This window comes from Terrapene carolina, unplaced genomic scaffold, assembly GCF_002925995.2.
Source record: "Terrapene carolina triunguis isolate 2854851 unplaced genomic scaffold, T_m_triunguis-2.0 Scaffold112, whole genome shotgun sequence".
NCBI lineage: Eukaryota > Metazoa > Chordata > Testudines > Emydidae > Terrapene > Terrapene triunguis.
Window position 1 is genome coordinate 15912653 of NW_020664463.1, and position 16914 is coordinate 15929566.

The 16914-nt window shown below is 43.2% G+C and overlaps 1 protein-coding gene across 1 annotated transcript in view; it reads left to right on the forward strand.

The window, feature by feature from the left end:
- Positions 1 to 1519: 1519 nt before the first annotated feature.
- Positions 1520 to 16914, forward strand: part of CREBL2 (cAMP responsive element binding protein like 2) — a 31190-nt gene continuing 15795 nt past the window's right edge. Inside the window, exon 1 of the mRNA XM_026652294.1 lies at positions 1520 to 1749. Within this exon, the coding sequence (XP_026508079.1) occupies positions 1735 to 1749 (15 nt within the window). The 5' untranslated portion in view covers positions 1520 to 1734. The remainder of the gene's footprint in view (positions 1750 to 16914) is intronic.

The window sequence follows — 16914 nt, forward strand, 5'->3', positions numbered from 1 at the left end:
GTTAAGTCTGCTTTTTTGAAGTCCATTGTACTTATTCTTCTGCTCTCACTTCTTCCTTTCCCTAGAATCATGAAATTTCACCCAAATTGCTGTCCACCTTCAGAGTCACAGTCAATTCCTCCCAGCTAGTCAGAATAAAGTCTAAATGGCTATGCCTCTGGTTACTTCCTGCACCTTCTGAAACAAGATTGTCCCCAATACCTTTCAAGAACTTATTGGAAATTTTGTGTTTTGCTATATTACTTTTCCAACGGATGTCTGGGGAATGAAAGTTCCCCGTTACTACCAGGTCTTGTTTTTTTGGGTATTTTTGTTATTTGTTTTAAAAATGCCTCATCCACTTCCTCTTCCTGATTTGTTGGTCTATCATAGACCTCTACCATGACATCACTCCTAATTTTTCTCCTTTTATCTTTACCCGGAGACTTTCAACTGGTCTGCCTCTTACCTGCCTCTGGACCCCAGAACAAATATACATCAGAATATATATAAGGAAGCACTTCCTCCCTTTTCCCCCCGCCTGTCCTTGTTAATAAGCTATATTCCTCTAGACCAATACTCCAGTCATGAGATTTATCCAGGTGTCTAGGATACCAATTATAGGTCATAATTTAGTTTACATACTAATACATAATCCATACATTCAGTGAGAATAGAAAGAAATATTTCTCTAAACTTTATACTGATGTGAATTGTGATTAGTTTAAATTATTTAAATCACCCATTATTATTACTGTTTTATTACATTTACATTTCATTGCACCGCCATGAGCCAGTCTCCTAGCGTAATAGTTCTGTGTATGGCACTATAGCAGTCTAGTTGACCGTTGTTTTGTTCTTCCCAAGGAGTCAAAGCTCGGTGTGACTGCCAGTGTTGCTCTAGCATCGCAAGTGATTTTTGGTTTTCTGTGGGGATGTTTGCTCTGCCCTGGCCAGGAGGTTAGTGTCAGAGAGAGAGAGTGTGTGTGTGTGTGAGAAAGAGAGAGATTGCTGGAGAGGAAGGGATGTGGTTTGCAGTGTCATAGCTTCACTTGGATTTAATGTTTGATTCCCAGGTGCTTTGTGGTGCAGGTAGTGTTTGCTGCCTTGGCAGAGGTGGCGCCAGGAGATGCCACCCATTAGCTCATCCCGGGGTGCTCTGCAGCCATTCCTGCTGGAGCCCCCCCCCCGCTCTTCACCAGCCATAAGCCAGGATAGCTGCTGCAGACATACAGCTAACTGGTATCTGCCCGATTCAGACCCGAAAGCCCTGTACGGGCCGGTCCCTTTCACTGCCTCCTGGGAAACGTAGTTTTCATTTGGGCGGTTCCTCCTCCTAACCTATCATCTCCCCAATGCTACAAAACTACCACTACCAGGGTGCACCGCGTCACGCAGCGTCCCGCGCCGCGCCTGGCTCCATGGGAGCTGTAGTTCTCTCGCCTAGAGGCCTGCCCAGACTGTGGAGGCTGCCGACGGAAAACAAAACTCCAATTCCCAGGATGCACCCGCCCAGCGCTCACCCCGCCCGCCGCTGAGGGGAGAAGGGGGGGGGCTGTAAACAAACCGCGCAGCGCGCTATGGAGCGGGCCGGGGCCTGTTCCTGGGCGGGGCGAGTAGCTGTGTCGGGTGCCCTGGCGCCGCTGTGACCGGCCAGCCCGGGGGGACTTTGCTGGCGCGGGCCTCGGCTGTTCGTGCGGCGTTTGCCTGGGTCGCGGGCGGGCGGCTGTTCCGGGGCCAGGCCTGGCGGCTCCCATGGATGACAGCAAGGTGGGCCGGGCGCGGCTGACGCGTGGCGGTGTGAGCCTGGGACCCCCCCCGCCCCAAGCCCTCTGCCCGCCCCCTCCCGCCAGCCTGGGGCGGCCGCTGGGGCCCGGCAGCGGCCCTGCCTCGTGCGGGGTTCGCGTGATTGTTCGTTGGGTTTGGCCAAACGTAGGTGTCACAGTGATGTGCCCCCCCCCCCGCTGGGCCCTGAATCTGTGCCCCCCTCCTCGGGCCCGAGGGGGAACAAGCGGTGGGGGTGTGACACAGCATCACGCGGGAATTGCGGGTGGGATTTAACCTGGTTTGCTGTTTTACAGTCGTCTCTAGCCATTTCCGGTGGGCATTTGTAGCTGTGAATATTGGGAAAAGGGGGCTGATCTCTCCTGCTTGCCGTGCTCACCCTCACTGTAGGTGTGAGGAAGGCCTCCCCCTTTCTCCACCCCACCCACCATGTGCTGCATTGCACAATTCTTGCTTTCTAATCTACCTGTAAAGCTTCGGATATGGGCCACTGGTTCCAGACCAATGGCCTGATGTGGTATGGTTAATTCTGTGTTCCTGTGATGATCTGTCTTTTCAGTGTAAATAAATTATAATAAAGGCAAGGTACTGTAGTAGCAAATTTAAAGAAGATAGAGGTGTCAAAAAGTAGGGAGAACTGTCCCTTCCCTTTCTGTGTGGCACACTCATAAAAACATGATGATGACTCTGGAGAGTGAGATCCTTCAGTCACACACAGCAAATATCACAGAAACAGTGGCACAAATTTGTCCTTCACTTGCTAGTACCACTGTGCCTCAGACCTGAGCTAGAGAGCCATTGCTGGGATGAGAGACTAGTTTAGTCTCTGTTCCCATTCAATCCTTAGCTTTTCACCTGAGATGGCCAGCAGAATGTTGGTATTTTGATTCATTTGTGTGCTGGCTGTAATAGTTTTGAGCCATGGACACTTGTTCTCTAGGAACTGGACTGAGATCAGCAACACAGTTGCTGTTAGGCTACCAGAATGCTGTCAGGCACTTGCTAAACTCTGACCTGGGTTGGGTTAAAACCAGTAATGGAGAAATGAAAGGCACATATCCCATTACGAATTCTGAGACCATCCAGTTCTCTTTCTTTTCTTTTATTACTACCTGTGCTAATCTGTCTTAATTGCATAAGAAAACACCATAGCATCACTTCTTTTAAAAACACATATTTATATTATAAGATACAACTGTGATGTTCTGATCAGGACAGCCAGAACTGTAAGCCACTGCGTTACCAGGTGAGAGCTTTGCTGGGGATTAGACTGTGTGTTCGCTGCCACACCATTCTGTCTGCTTCACCACCAAACTCCTGCCAGTCTAAACCTTGCCTTGCAGATAACATACAGTGAACCCAAATTCCCCCAGAGATGTATCTCTGGAGTGTCTAGTCCCTCTCATTGAACACACAAAAATTACTAAATTTGCTGCCCCCAGAGAGACAGAGCTAGCTGTGGAGTCACATGTCACTTTAATACCCAGCATGGAGGTGGTTTGTAACAAAACAAGAATAAATGTATTAACAAAGAGCAGAGATTTAAGTGATATTAAGCACAAGAAAAAGAGACAAGTATAGTTACAAACAAAACAAAACGCTGTCTCATGACTAAAATTTAATTGTAGCAAGTTATGATCTTTGCCTCAGCAATTTTCTTTCTTACATCAAGTCGCCAGCATCTCTAGCCCTATAGGCAGGGGGGTCCAAGTTTCACAGGTTCAGAGGTTGCTGTACCCAATGTCCCCTGAGTGATGGATAACTAAAATGTCTTTTTGCTCCTCTTATAGTACCCAAAGACCATTGTCTCTGCCTCAAGTGCCAGGGACAATTCCTGGGTGCAAATTCTGGGCCCCCCTTGAACTTGCTAAGCTGCTGCTTGTCAACTTGAATGCTTTGTTTACTTTGTAGGTGAATGTACTTTCGCTGTCCCCTGCCTGTAATGAAGCTGGTTACACAGATGAATCCACATTCCTTTGTCTAGGACAGACTGGATTTATGTACTGCCTCCAGCCCGCATTTTAAGAACATATTCCCAGCACATACACATCATTTTTTATTAGAGCTGTCGATTAATCGCAGTTAACTCATGCGATTAGCTAAAAAAGTAATCATGATTAATAAAATTATTTGTGATTTATCGCAGTTTTAATTGCACTGTTAAACAATAGAATCCCAGTTGAAATTTATTGAATGTTTTTGGATATTTTTCTACATTTTCAAATATATTGACTTCAATTACAACACAGAATAGAAAGTGTACAGTGCTCACTTTATATTATTATTTTTATTACAAATATTTGCACTGTAAAAATGATGAGATAATATTTTTCAATTATCCTCATACAAGTACTATAGTGTCTCTTTATTGTGAAAGTGCAACTTACAAATGTAGATTTTTGTTTGTTTTTGTTTTTGAGTGCAGTTATGCAACAATGTAAAACGTTATAGCCTACAAGTCCACTCAGTCCTACTTCTTGTTCAGCCAGTCGCTAAGACAAACAAGTTTGTTTGCATTTACGGGAGATAATGCTGCCCACTTCTCGTTTACAATGTCACCTGAAAATGTACATGGCACATTTGTAGCTGGCATTGCAAGGTATTTACGTGCCAGATATGCTAAACATTCGTATGCCCCTTCATGCTTCAGCCACCATTCCAGAAGACTTGCTTCCATGCAAATGATGCTCGTTAAAAAAATGTTGCGTTAATTAAATTTGTGAATGAACTCCTTTGGGGAGAATCGTATGCCTCCTGCTCTGTTTTACCCGCATTCTTCTCCATATATTTCATGTTATAGCAATGTCGGGTGATGACCCAACACATGTTGTTCCATTTTAAGAACACTTTCACTGCAGATTTGACAAAACGCAAAGAAGGTACCATGTGAGATTTCTAAGGATAGATACAGCAGTCAACCCAAGGTTTAAGAATCTGAAGTGCCTTCCAAAATCTGAGAGGGACGAGGTGTGGAGCATTCTTTCAGATGTCTTAAAAGAGCAACACTCTGAAGCAGAAACTACAGAACTCGAACCACCAAAAAAGGAAATCCATCTTCTGCTGGTGGCATCTGACTCAGATGATGAAAATCAACATGCATTGGTCCGCTCTGTTTTGAATCGTTATCGAGCAGAATCCGTCATCAGCATGGACGCATGTCCTCTGGAATGGTGATTGAAGCATGAAGGGACATATGAATCTTTAGTGTATCTGGCATGTAAATATCGTGCAACGCCAGCTACGACAGTGCCATGTGAATACCTGTTTTCACTTTCAGGTGACGTAAACAAGAAGCAGACAGCATTATTTCCTGCAAATATAAACAAACTTGTTTGTCTGAGTGATTGGCTGAATAAGAAATAGGACTGAGTGGACTTGTAGACTCTAATGTTTTACATTGTTTTATTTTTTAATGCAGTTTTTGGAAGTTCAACTTTCATGTTAAAGAGATTGCACTACAGTACTGGTAATGGGGGGATTGGAAAAATACTATTTCTTTTGGTTTTTTACAGTGCAAATATTTGTAATAAAAAATAAATATAAAGTGAGCACTGTACATTTTGTATTCTGTGTTGTAATTAAAATCAATATATTTGAAAATGTAGAAAACATCAAAAATATTTAAATGGTATTCTATTATTGTTTAAGCACGATTAATTTTTTTAATCGCTTGACAACCCTATTTTTATACATAACCAGTACATATATCAAGCGATGGTTTTCGGAACCAGCGTGTCACCGGTTTACATATGAATTACTTACAAGATGCCTTTTAGGTTCATATAACAACAGCGTGTTAGGGGAAATGAGTGTGTCAGGCCTTGAAAGTTACAGTATGGTAGACCCTGTGTCAGTGGGCATTCAGGGACTCTTAGGGTCACAACTACAGCTAAGTTATTATAGAAGTTGATAAATATGTTGTTTCAGTAAGGGTTTCATGTTAAGCTTTTAATATTAGTATATACTATTTTGCCCTGTTAGACCTTGATTTTGCAAGCTACTCCGCATGGGTGCACTGTCATTGAAATCAGCAGGGTTCTGTGTGGGTGCAAGGGTCTGCCTGTGTGAAGCTGCTTGTGGGATCAGGTCTGTAGTTATGAAGGGTCACAAGGGTCATGGGGGTTTTGGTCCTTGAGGCATTTAAGGCAAAATGGTGTTGCCTGAATTATTTTTTTTTTCCTGGAAAATCTTTTCTTCTGTCCTGCCACAGAATTAACTCTCAAAGGCTTGAAGATCTTTCAGATTTGTGGTATATTTAAAATTTTTAGCTTTAAGTGTATTTTGTGAGGTGTCAAGATTGTCACATGATAAACAACATACACATTAATCTGTTTTCTTTGAAAGGGCTACTGCCCATATTCACTAAATAAACTGAGTTTTAGCACCCCATAAGTAAGAAGGTCTTAGATGAAGTTAAATGTATCCAGAATTTTCCTGGAAGGAATTTCTACTTGTGGAGGAGGAAAGCAAATATATGGTGGCTTTCCTACCTTCAGATTAAAATACACTTTCCTGGTATTACTTTTCTATGTAAACATGTAAATACTTGCAGTGGGGATGTTTAACAATTTTAAATGGAAGGGGAAGTGCTGTCCATAAGAGATTATCTCTAGGATCTAATCCTGGGAGGTATCAAGCAACAATAACTTCATCTGAAAAGGCTAAGAATTGAATGGGAACAGACACTAAACTAGTATTTTCAGGCATTACTGGTATTACTAGGTATTACTGAATTTGAGCACCCTACTTAGAAAGGTTTTATTGTCTATAACGATCTTAAAGGGCTCTGACGCCCTTAGCAACAACTCTTCACACTGCAGGTTAGCCAGAACCATTGGTGGCTAAATTCAGTGGATCCCATCTTGTGTTTGGGAGTGTTCTCACTGAATTGTACAACAGGAGACTGCTGTGTCAGTGTGGGACAAGCACTGTAATAGTACCTGATCATATTAGGTGTGCAGTTTGATGTGGTTCAAGGCCAGCATAGTTTGATCTCTGTAATCTGCTAAAAGTTCCACTGACTCATGTTTTCCTACTTCTTGCAGGGGCTGAAGTAGGTGATCTTAGGTTCACTTCCAGCCTTATCTGTGGTTTGAACAACTATGCCTGGGGAAGGAATTTCCTTATAAAAGCTGAGATGATAAAGTTGCATTAGCATGGGAGTAGTCATGTTATAGCTGCATCCACCAGAGTTCAGTCATTCTGTTTGATAAATTTTGTTTTCTGTGCCCCTACTCTGTGTGTATTAGGGATGTAAAAGGTTAAGTGGCTGTAACCGTTAACCCTGGAGGGACGCCGGCCAGAATAGCCCTCGCTGCGCTGTGCTGGCTGGCCAGAGGGATCCCAGCCCCAGCCACGCCGTGCTGGCTGGCCAGAGGGATCCCAGCTAGTCAGCCAGGGGGACCCCAGTCCCAGCCTTGCTGTGCCAGGTGGGTCGGCGGCACCCCAGCCCTGGCCACGCTGGCTGTCTAGAGGGACCTCAGTTAACGGTTAACCAGTTAAATGACTTTTAACCCATATTTACATCTCTAATGTGTGTATGTGTGTGTGTGTATGTACATGTATATATATAATAGAATGTATGTATATAGGCTCAAATTCTGGAGTTAAGCAAAATATTCCCTTAGTTTACAGTTGTATTTATAAATTATAAAAGATTATTGCTTTTAATACCTTAAGATGTATTTTATGTTTCTATGTTTGACAATGTATATGATTTAAAATAGGAAACTCTGGAAGTACTGAAAGGGAGAGGCATAGTGGTCTAAATATCAAGTCTGGAAAATGTATGCTCCATGACATCTCCTGTTCAGAGGCTGTTCAGTGTATAACAATGGTATTCAATTACATTTTCTGGAGGGCGGATAAGGCAGTATCCAAATGTTGGTGGGCCAAAGGGCTCTTCGGGTGTTTGCTGTCTAGTGATCCTTCCTCCGAAGAGGTTGCAACCTTTCAAGAGTGGTGTGCCAGATTGTATTTAATAATCTCAAAATATTCCATTGAAATCCTGTAAACAAATAATTATACTAATACACTGTAATGCTTGTATAACAGCATGCTATTAGTATTAATTATATTAAAACTATTAAATTAAAATTAGAAGTTAAACTCATGAGAAATGGACATCTAATCTTCCTTTTTATTGCCTGAACTTTCAACATTAGATCTCTTCGTCTCACCCTTCACCTCCCAGAAAAGTACTGTGCAGCATGCAATCAAGATAACTAATGAAAGCATGTCAATTTCTGATTGGTTTATGTTGCATAAGAGTCTAATTAAATGTGTACCACTGTAAGTTGAAGTGTATCAACACATTCTAGCTCCAGCATATTTAAATGCAAATGAAAAATTTCTAAATTAAATACATGACATGTCAGTAAATAGAGGGAAACTAAACTGAAGTGTCTCTGTCAGGGTGGATTTGATTTAAATCATGATTTAAATCACTAGTCAGGAAGACTCGATTTAATCATGGTTTTCTACATAAAAGTGCATTCTTGTTCGTTGTTATAAACTTAATACATATTCTTCACAACTCAGAGATAGATGTAGGTTTCATTTTTAGAAGGTACACACTACATTTTTAAACAGTGATTTATTTTGAAAACTTTTCAGATTAGTTTTACAGCAATATCAGAAAATGAATGATTGTTTGGTTATTTTATTTACCAAAGGTAATTGAAGCAGATATTCTGAAGTCATTGGAAGGTAAACTATCTCCAATTCAACAGGTTAGTCATTAATATTTGGAGGATTTTCTTGCCATGCTGTATTAGGAGGAGAACATCACCAGACAGACATTTAAATTGTTGTTTTAGTGAAATAAAACAATGTTAAGTATTCTGGTGATGCATAGTTTTTACCAGTGGAACCATAAAAACCAAAATCTTGTTTACTTTGCATAGACATTAGTTCCTGTGATGCTTCTATTAAATTAGGTTTTGTTCCAGTATTCAAGTGCAGTACTCCTTGATTGCTGCCCTATACCCCAGAGTTGGCTGTGTTTCTGTATGTAAATCCTGTAGGCCCCTATCCTGCAAAAGGGAACATAGGTGTGGACCTGTGCAGAATCCTATTAATTTTTGTGACCTTACTTGTTTTTTTTAATCTGTGTAGCACACTGTATAATATAATTGACGACAAAGCTGAGTTCAGTGGGAGTCTGTACAGGAAGAAGGATCTTAGTAGGTGCTTACTTATATAGTCCCCATCACTGTAGAATCTATGTGCCTTCTAAGTATTTACAAATAGGAATTACAATAACATTTTACCCTCTCGGTGAAATAGGTTGATTAATTTATAGGATTTTTTTCTTTATGCTTGGGTATGAACAGATGTGAGGAATTTGAGGGGAAGCAAAATTGGTGAAATTAATTTTGTGCTTGTCTCTAAATAGTGAGGCCTGCAGTCATCCATATCTTTAGTGGAAGTGGGTTACATAGTCTAGTTCAAGCTCCTATGAAAATTTGGTCTTGGTCACTCATGAGACTCCCTCTAACAATTTCTCTGTTGCTGTGGTACCTCGCTGTTGTGGGAGGCTGTGGTCACTGAGAGAGAGGTGATCTCCCAGGCAATTAAGGCCAGTCCTATGAAGTACTTAGAGGTACCTGTTGTGTGACATTCAAACTGGACTCTTGTTCATTGAGCAGTCAGTGTGGGGAATGAAGCATTGGGATATGTATTCATAGTGACCTGTGTTAAGGAGATGGGCTGCTGTGTTCCCTACCAGTTGGAGCTTTTTCATGGTATGTAGCTTAACTTTTGGGGCCATAGTAAATTGTAAAGTCCCTTTTGCTGTTCGGGATGAAAGGAACCTATAGCAACATTAAAATATTCTTCTTGTTTACATTTAGGTTTTAATCTCAAAGCAAATATCAAGTAGCTTTGACTTGCGGTTTTAAAAAAATGCCTGGGCTTGTTTAGAATAGATATGCAATTAAATCAGTATGTACTCTCTGTAGTGTAACATATGTTGATGTCAGGCCACAGTTCCTTAGTGGTCAGAAGGCGGCTGCTGACTTTTGAGCAATAGGAAGCACTCAGGGTAATGCTAGACAGTTTAGATAGTGGTACTGAAATTGAACCTACTTCATTTCCTGATGGGCAGTACAGAACACAAAGGCTTTGTGACTACACTACGCAGCTTTTAGCGACACGGCTGTGCCACTAGAAAGTGCGCAGTGTAGCTGTTGTTTGTCGGCAGGAGAAAGCTCTCCCACTAACAAAAAACTTCCACCCCCTACGAACACCGGCGCTTTTTCTCTAAAAAAAAAAACCCTTTTGTCTTTGGAGGGGGGGGGTTTAACACCTCTGAACGATGAAAGTTTTGTCATTCACTTGTCAGTGTAGACAAAGCGTAACACTGTAGTGCTTGGCCCAAGTTTTTAACTTTTTAAATATCCTTTGTATTTATTTTAATATAAATCCTTTATTTTTTTTAAAGAATAGGTGTCTCTGAAAGCATGCTGGGTAGAATTGGGGGTTCTGTGTAAATATATACTATAAAGGTTTTTACATTATAAAAATGCTTAAACTTTGTAAATGTACCATAATATCAGAATCTCCTGCATTGTGTGCAGTTGGGTTATATTGTATTAATGTAAGTGATATACTGCAATTTGGTAGGTATCATCATTTTTATTTTAGGGCTTGTGGCTTATTACATTTTTGATTACCATTGCAGAGAGAAAGCTTGCGAATATGGATAGAATTTTTTTCCTACCATTACAAGTGTGGTGTGTTTAGCGTTTATAGATATAAAACATACCGTATATACTCAATCATAAGCCGGTTTGTTTATAAGCCGACCCCCCCAAGATGCATAAGTAAAAATGGAAAATTTTTATAACCCGTTCATAAGCTGACCCTATAATTCAGGGGTCAGCAGACTTTGGCTCCCGGGCCATCAGGATAAGCCACTGGTGGGCCGAGATGGTTTGTTTATCTCCAGCGTCCGCAGGCACGGAGGTAAACCTAAGTAAACAAAGTGTCCCGGTGCGCCAGCTGCTTACCCTGATGGGCTGGGACAGCAACTAGTGGGGAAATTTTTTTGGGGGGGAGAAGCTGGGAGTCAGGGGAGTAACCCCTGTGACCACCCCCCACATGACCCTACCCCTAGCCCAGGACCCCCACACCCTCCCCATCCCATCCCTTCCCACCTTATCTGGGGAGGGCCAGGGGAGGATGTCTCTGACCTGGCTGGAGCTGCTCCGGCAGGCTGGGCAGCGCAGCCGCAGCGTACTCCAGCGGGCCAGACTGGGAGGCGCAGCCGCAGCATGTTCCAGCGGGCTGCGGCCAGGCAGCACGGCCACAGCGTGCTCCGGCGGGCCGGGCGGCGTGGCCACAGCCTTCTCTGGGGGGCGGGGCTGAGCAGCATGGCTGCAGCCTGCCAGCCCCGGAGCTGCAGTTGCTTCCGAGGCTGGGGGGAGAACAGCGTGGCCAGAAGCGGAGAAACTCTGGCCCTGCCTCTTTCCTTCTGGCACTGCTGGCTGTGCTGCTCTCCTTGCTCCCTCTGTTGGGGGGAGGGGCTGTGTCCCACCTCTCCCTCTCTATACCCGTTCATAAGCCGACCCCCTTCTCTGGTGCTTCCCTTTTTTACTAAAAAAAATTCGGCTTATGAACAAGTATATACGGTAATCTGTAGATGAATAATCAGTGCCTTACTATATGTTAGTGCTGTTAATGTGGTACAGTGTGGCAAGGATCATGAAACCAAAGTTATGTTCTCTCCAATACATTGCCTCACAGAGGGCCAAATTATACCTCTTTAGATAGATCTGCAAAAGGGAGGATAAGGAGGTACATCTCACTTTCACTCGCATACCTAATTGTAGTGCCCATTTAAAGCATGATGGGGCCCCCTGGTGAACCGATAGAAAAGATGTAATACATGCTCCTACACTAAAATGCTGATGATGATTTGGGTGTGGGGAGGTATAAGGTCATCGCCGTGCCCTCACCCCTTATGGTCCAGAGTCCTTAGACAAATTGTGGGAGTGATAGGGTGGAGGAGAAAGTGTACAGGGTCTTCTCAGACTCTCATACATCTGTGCAAGGGCAGCCATAATTTAGCCCAGGTGTTTTAGGGACATTTGTCATTTGCAGATAGAACTGCATTGGGTCCATATAATTTTCACTAATATCCCTACCTAAGGTATTTAAATGAATTCTTTACGTCTCATGACTGAAGTTTTGCTTAACATATATATGTCTATGGCATCCATCTAAGCTCTAACTTTTAACATATAAGAGTGGGCCAATGTATATGCCTGAGGTTAGGAAAAGACTGATTACCCAGGAAACTGCAGACCTATACCCAGAATTGCCAACTTCAAGAAATTAAAAATCATGAGTCGGACCCCTAAAATCATGAGATTGGCCCCCAAATCATGACATTTTAATAAAAGATTATATTGTGTTTTTTTTAGGTCTCTTGATATTTGAACTCCCCCTGTCCATCCCCAGGGTGTGTACATGTGACAATTAGTGTTGCCCACATATGGGAGTGTGCAGCAGGGGCCAAAATCAGCTTATCCAGCACATCTGCCCATCTCTTGCCCAATCCTGTCCCCCAGTCTCCCATCAGTTCTCTCCCCACCCAACCTACCTCAGTTGAGCCCCCCTTCAGTTCAGTCTCACCCCATCAGTTCAACTCCCCTACTCCATCGATCCTCACCGCCCTCAGTTCACCCTCCCGGCACTCAACCGATCTGCGTAGAACCCACCATCAATACAGTCCCCTACCCGAACAGCCTCCACCCTCCTCACTTCAGCTCCCCTGCTGCCGCCAGCCTCACCTCTGCTCCTTAGAGTTCTTCATCCTCCCAAGGCCTGGTGGGGCTGCAGTGGGGTCCCCTCTCCCACTTCCCAGGCTGGCAGGGGAGCAGCCCCTGGGGCTGACAGGATTTCTAAGTAAAATTAAGCCTCACATTTAGAACTCTCAAATGTCAGGAGTTTTTTTTTTTTTTTTTTTTCAATTGCTTATTTGAAGTTTCCCTGCTGGAGTGTAGCCACCTGTTAGCTGGATAGTTTTGTTTATCTGATAGGTAAATGATTTCTCATTGTCTTTCAAAGTACTTTGGAATTAACTGCCAGGTGGAGAAGCTGCATTCCTTTTTTTAGGGTGGGGTAACTCTTGTTTGACTGGAAACACATTAGAATGTGCCTCGTTGGGGAAAAAAAATCCTGACATTGAGAGTTTTATTGCGAGATCATGAGTGAGGCTTAATTTTACTAAGAATTGATTGCGAGAGTTGACATGTCTGTATACCTTCAGCCATTACTTTATAAGAGCAAGTACCTGAATCACCATATAAGCTACAACATTCTGCTTGTATGTATGCAATTTCTAATTTTCATGTAGTCTCTGGTATTTGTGTGACACACTGCCCCCATTCTAGAGAATATAATTTTTGTGTATGCAGAGATCTTGAACAGACAAGAAACCTTTCTGTTAGTTTAACCTCAAGTGCTGCTTGCTGAAATGGGGGTGTTTGCACAGTTCAGTAACTAATAACTTCTTTTCAAGTGAATTGGGAGCTGCTGAGAGATATTGATAGCTATGCGGAGTGCAATCCTGTATTAATCCATAGAGCTGGTTGTGAGAGTCAGGGTCCAGACACCCTGTGGTGTGAATGGGGTGTGTGAATCCTATAGAATAAGCAGTTGAGTATACAGTTTTACTCCTGGGGGAATTCTGTGCCACTGCACGTGTGCAGAATTCATGTCCCCTGCAGATTTCTTTGCGTCCCTGCAGAAATATGACTTTCTGACAGGGAAGCAAAGGGAAGCTGCAAGAGCAGTCATGCACCACTCCCCTAGCTGTGCAGGTACATTGTTTCAGGCACCCAGAGCAGCCGACGGAGAGGTAAATCACTGCAGGGCTGGGGACACCCCAGCTAGTGGCTCCTACCCTGAGCCGGGATCAGCTACTAGTCCTGGCTGGGCTGGAGGTAGAAGAGGACGTGACTTCCTCTTCCCCTGCAAGGAGTGGCTGGGGCTGTGTCAGACCCACCTCCCAGAAAGCTTCCCCAGCTGCAGGAAGCTCGTCATCCTCCCCTGCTTCCTGCCCCCTTCTCTCCTCAGCTGTGGGAGGAGGGGTCACTGTACGGGGAGCTGCTCCCCATGCATCCAGACCTCCCATACCTAGACATCCCTGCCAAGCCTCACCCCATACACCCATCACACCCCTAGCCCTCCATACCTGAACATTACCCCCTGCCTCCAGACTTCCACCCCTGCACCCAGACCACCCCCCACTGAGCTCCCTGCACTCAAGCCCCCACCCTGATGAGCCCCTACATCCAGACCCCCATGTCACTGACCCCCAACTAGCTGCACCCAGACCTCCACCCCACCAAGCCCCACTCCCCCTGCACCCAGACCCTCCTGCTGAGACCCCCACACCCCTCCACTGAGCCCCAACCACCTTCACCTGGAAGCCCCTGCAGAGTCCCATTGTTCCAGAACCTGGGAACACTTCCCCCCCCCCCCAAATGAGCCTCTGTGCATCCAGATCCCCCCACACCTAGACCCCACACTGAGCTGCCTGCACAGATTGTCCCACACAGAATCCTCTCACCTCACATCTGGATCCCCCCACACTGAGCCCCTCCATACTTGGATCCTGTGTGGTTGAGCCTGCCTGCCCCACACTTGGTGCAGAGGGGCAGGGCCCTAGGGTGTTTCTGGGGCGGGCCCAGGCCTTGTGCTGCGTCAGGGTCGGGTGCAGCCTCACTGCTGAATCCGTGTCCCGGGGGTGGAAGGTGAGAGGGCTGCAGGGTGATTTCCCACCTTCATGCAGCCAGTAGCCTGTGCTCCCCACTGCCATGCTTGGGCCTCTGCATTTATTTATTGACAAATAAAACTTGCAGATTTTTAAAATATTGTGTGCAGAATTTTTAATTGTTTGGTGCAGAATGCCCTCAGGAGTAATATGATGTTATTGTGCTATAAAAATGTAAAGTAAGGTCTTTTATGAACGTTGGTAATGATCATGATCATTATGAGATATGTGTACAGACTGTGGTTATGAATTTGTTTTTGTGTATGTATAAAATTGTGCTCATAATTTGTGGTGTAGCATTCAGCTCCACCTCACAGTGGGATGGTGAGCAGCCAGGCAGGGAGGGGCCGCCTCCCCAATCAGAGGAGAGTAGCTTTGAACATCTAGGATTGTACAATCCAGGAAAAGACAAATGATGGACCATTAAAGTTAATGGGAAAACATTGAAACAATTTGAAACGGAAAAGAAAAACCCAGTCTTGGAAAACTAAGAATGGGGGGCGTTTTCCCCCACTTTGAATATCTATAGTGAACAAAACTGCAAACCTTTAAAAATGGAAGGGGTTTGAACTGAACAGCATCCAGAAATTGAGGGACAGTCACTTGACAGGTGCTGTCCATGATACACTGGGAAACTGTTCAGAGGCAATAGGCAACTTGTATTAGAAAAGGGAGTTGATCTAATTTGAAAGTGTAAAGCCTGAGGTTGCATCTTTGTTTATTTTCTGTGCAACTCGTATATCTTTGCTTTTCCTATTTTATCTTTGAATCTGTGACCTTTTTTCTATTAAATAAACCTTTTGTTTATTTTTAACCCAAGCAGGTCTGTGGTGTGCAAACTGTGGAATGTATGTGCCAAAGCAAAGCTAGTGTCGGGGCTGGTTTTACGTCTTCAGGGGTGATGAGCCAAACGGGAAAAGTCCAAGTGCCTGGTAGTTAAGAACTCGAGGTGGACAGATTTGGGGAGACTCAGGACTGGAAAGGTTGTTGGTGTCAACCTGGAAGGAGTAACTAGGCTGGTGGAAGCTAGGGTGAGACTTTTATACTTGGGTGGCTACTGGTGTCGGGGCTCTGATTCATTGCAGCATAGCATGAAGGCATCCAAGATTACAGAGCAGGTGGCAACAGAACCTCTTACTAGTTTGGGAGATCCCCAAAACATCACCCTGGGAAATACATGCTAATGCAGCAGCAGTGCCAACTTTCCCACATTACCCTATCAATGTGCTTCAGCCAGGGTGGATTTGATTTTAATCAAATTGATTTAAATCACTAGTCAGGAAGACTCGATTTAATCATGGTTTTCTACATAAAAGTGCATTTTTGTTCGTTGTTATAACCTTAATACATATTCTTCCCAACTCAGAGATAGATGTAGGTTTCATTTTTAGAAGGCACACACTATATATTTTTAAACAGTGATTTATTTTGAAAACTTTTCAGATTAGTTTTACAGCTATATCAGAAAATGAATGATTGTTTGGTTATTTCATTTACCAAAGGTAATTGAAGCAGATATTTATGAAGTCATTGGGAGGTGAACTATCTCCAATTCAACAGGTTAATCGTTAATATTTGGAGGATTTTCTTGCCAGGCTGTATTAGGAGGAGAACATCACCAGACAGACATTTAAATTGTTTTATTTCACTAAAACAACAGTGTTAAGTATTCTGGATTTTTTTCTTCAACAGCAAACATAATATTTTAACAAAAAAGCATATGTCCCTCACTTCTCACATTTATCTCCAGACTTCTTCTCCTTGTCTAGATCTATTCTGCCCCTAACAATCTTCTATTCATTGAACTTTTTGAAACTTTGCACTTTTAAAGAGAGGTTTTGCAGAGGGACAATAGAGTTGAGGTTTGTTATTCTTCACCTCCATTTATTTATTTATTTTATTTTATTTATTTATTTAAAACATTTTTGCTGTTAACAAGCATGTTACCTGTGGAGAGACAAATCCACAGTTTGAGAACAGCAAACTAAGCATCTCTGATGGTATCTTCTAGACTGAGCCCCATGGGGTAGATAGAAAGATTAACCTAAATAATCTATACAGAAGCCTGTGGAACCCCATAAAATTGGATCCCTAATCCATGAACTATTGGAACTCATTTACAAAACTTTTCTTAAACATTACATGAATATATTGTCTCATACTATAGAATTACAATTTATAATCCCTGTTCCATGATGAGGTATCTTTGAGCTATAATGTATCTTGATTAAAATTACCTTTAGATAGGTTTTTTCCTCAAAAAACATTTTATCAAAAAATCCGATTTAAATAAAAAAAAATCCAATTATTTTGATTTTTTTAAAGAAATCATTGATTTTTATCCACCCTGCCTTCAGCCCTTAGTT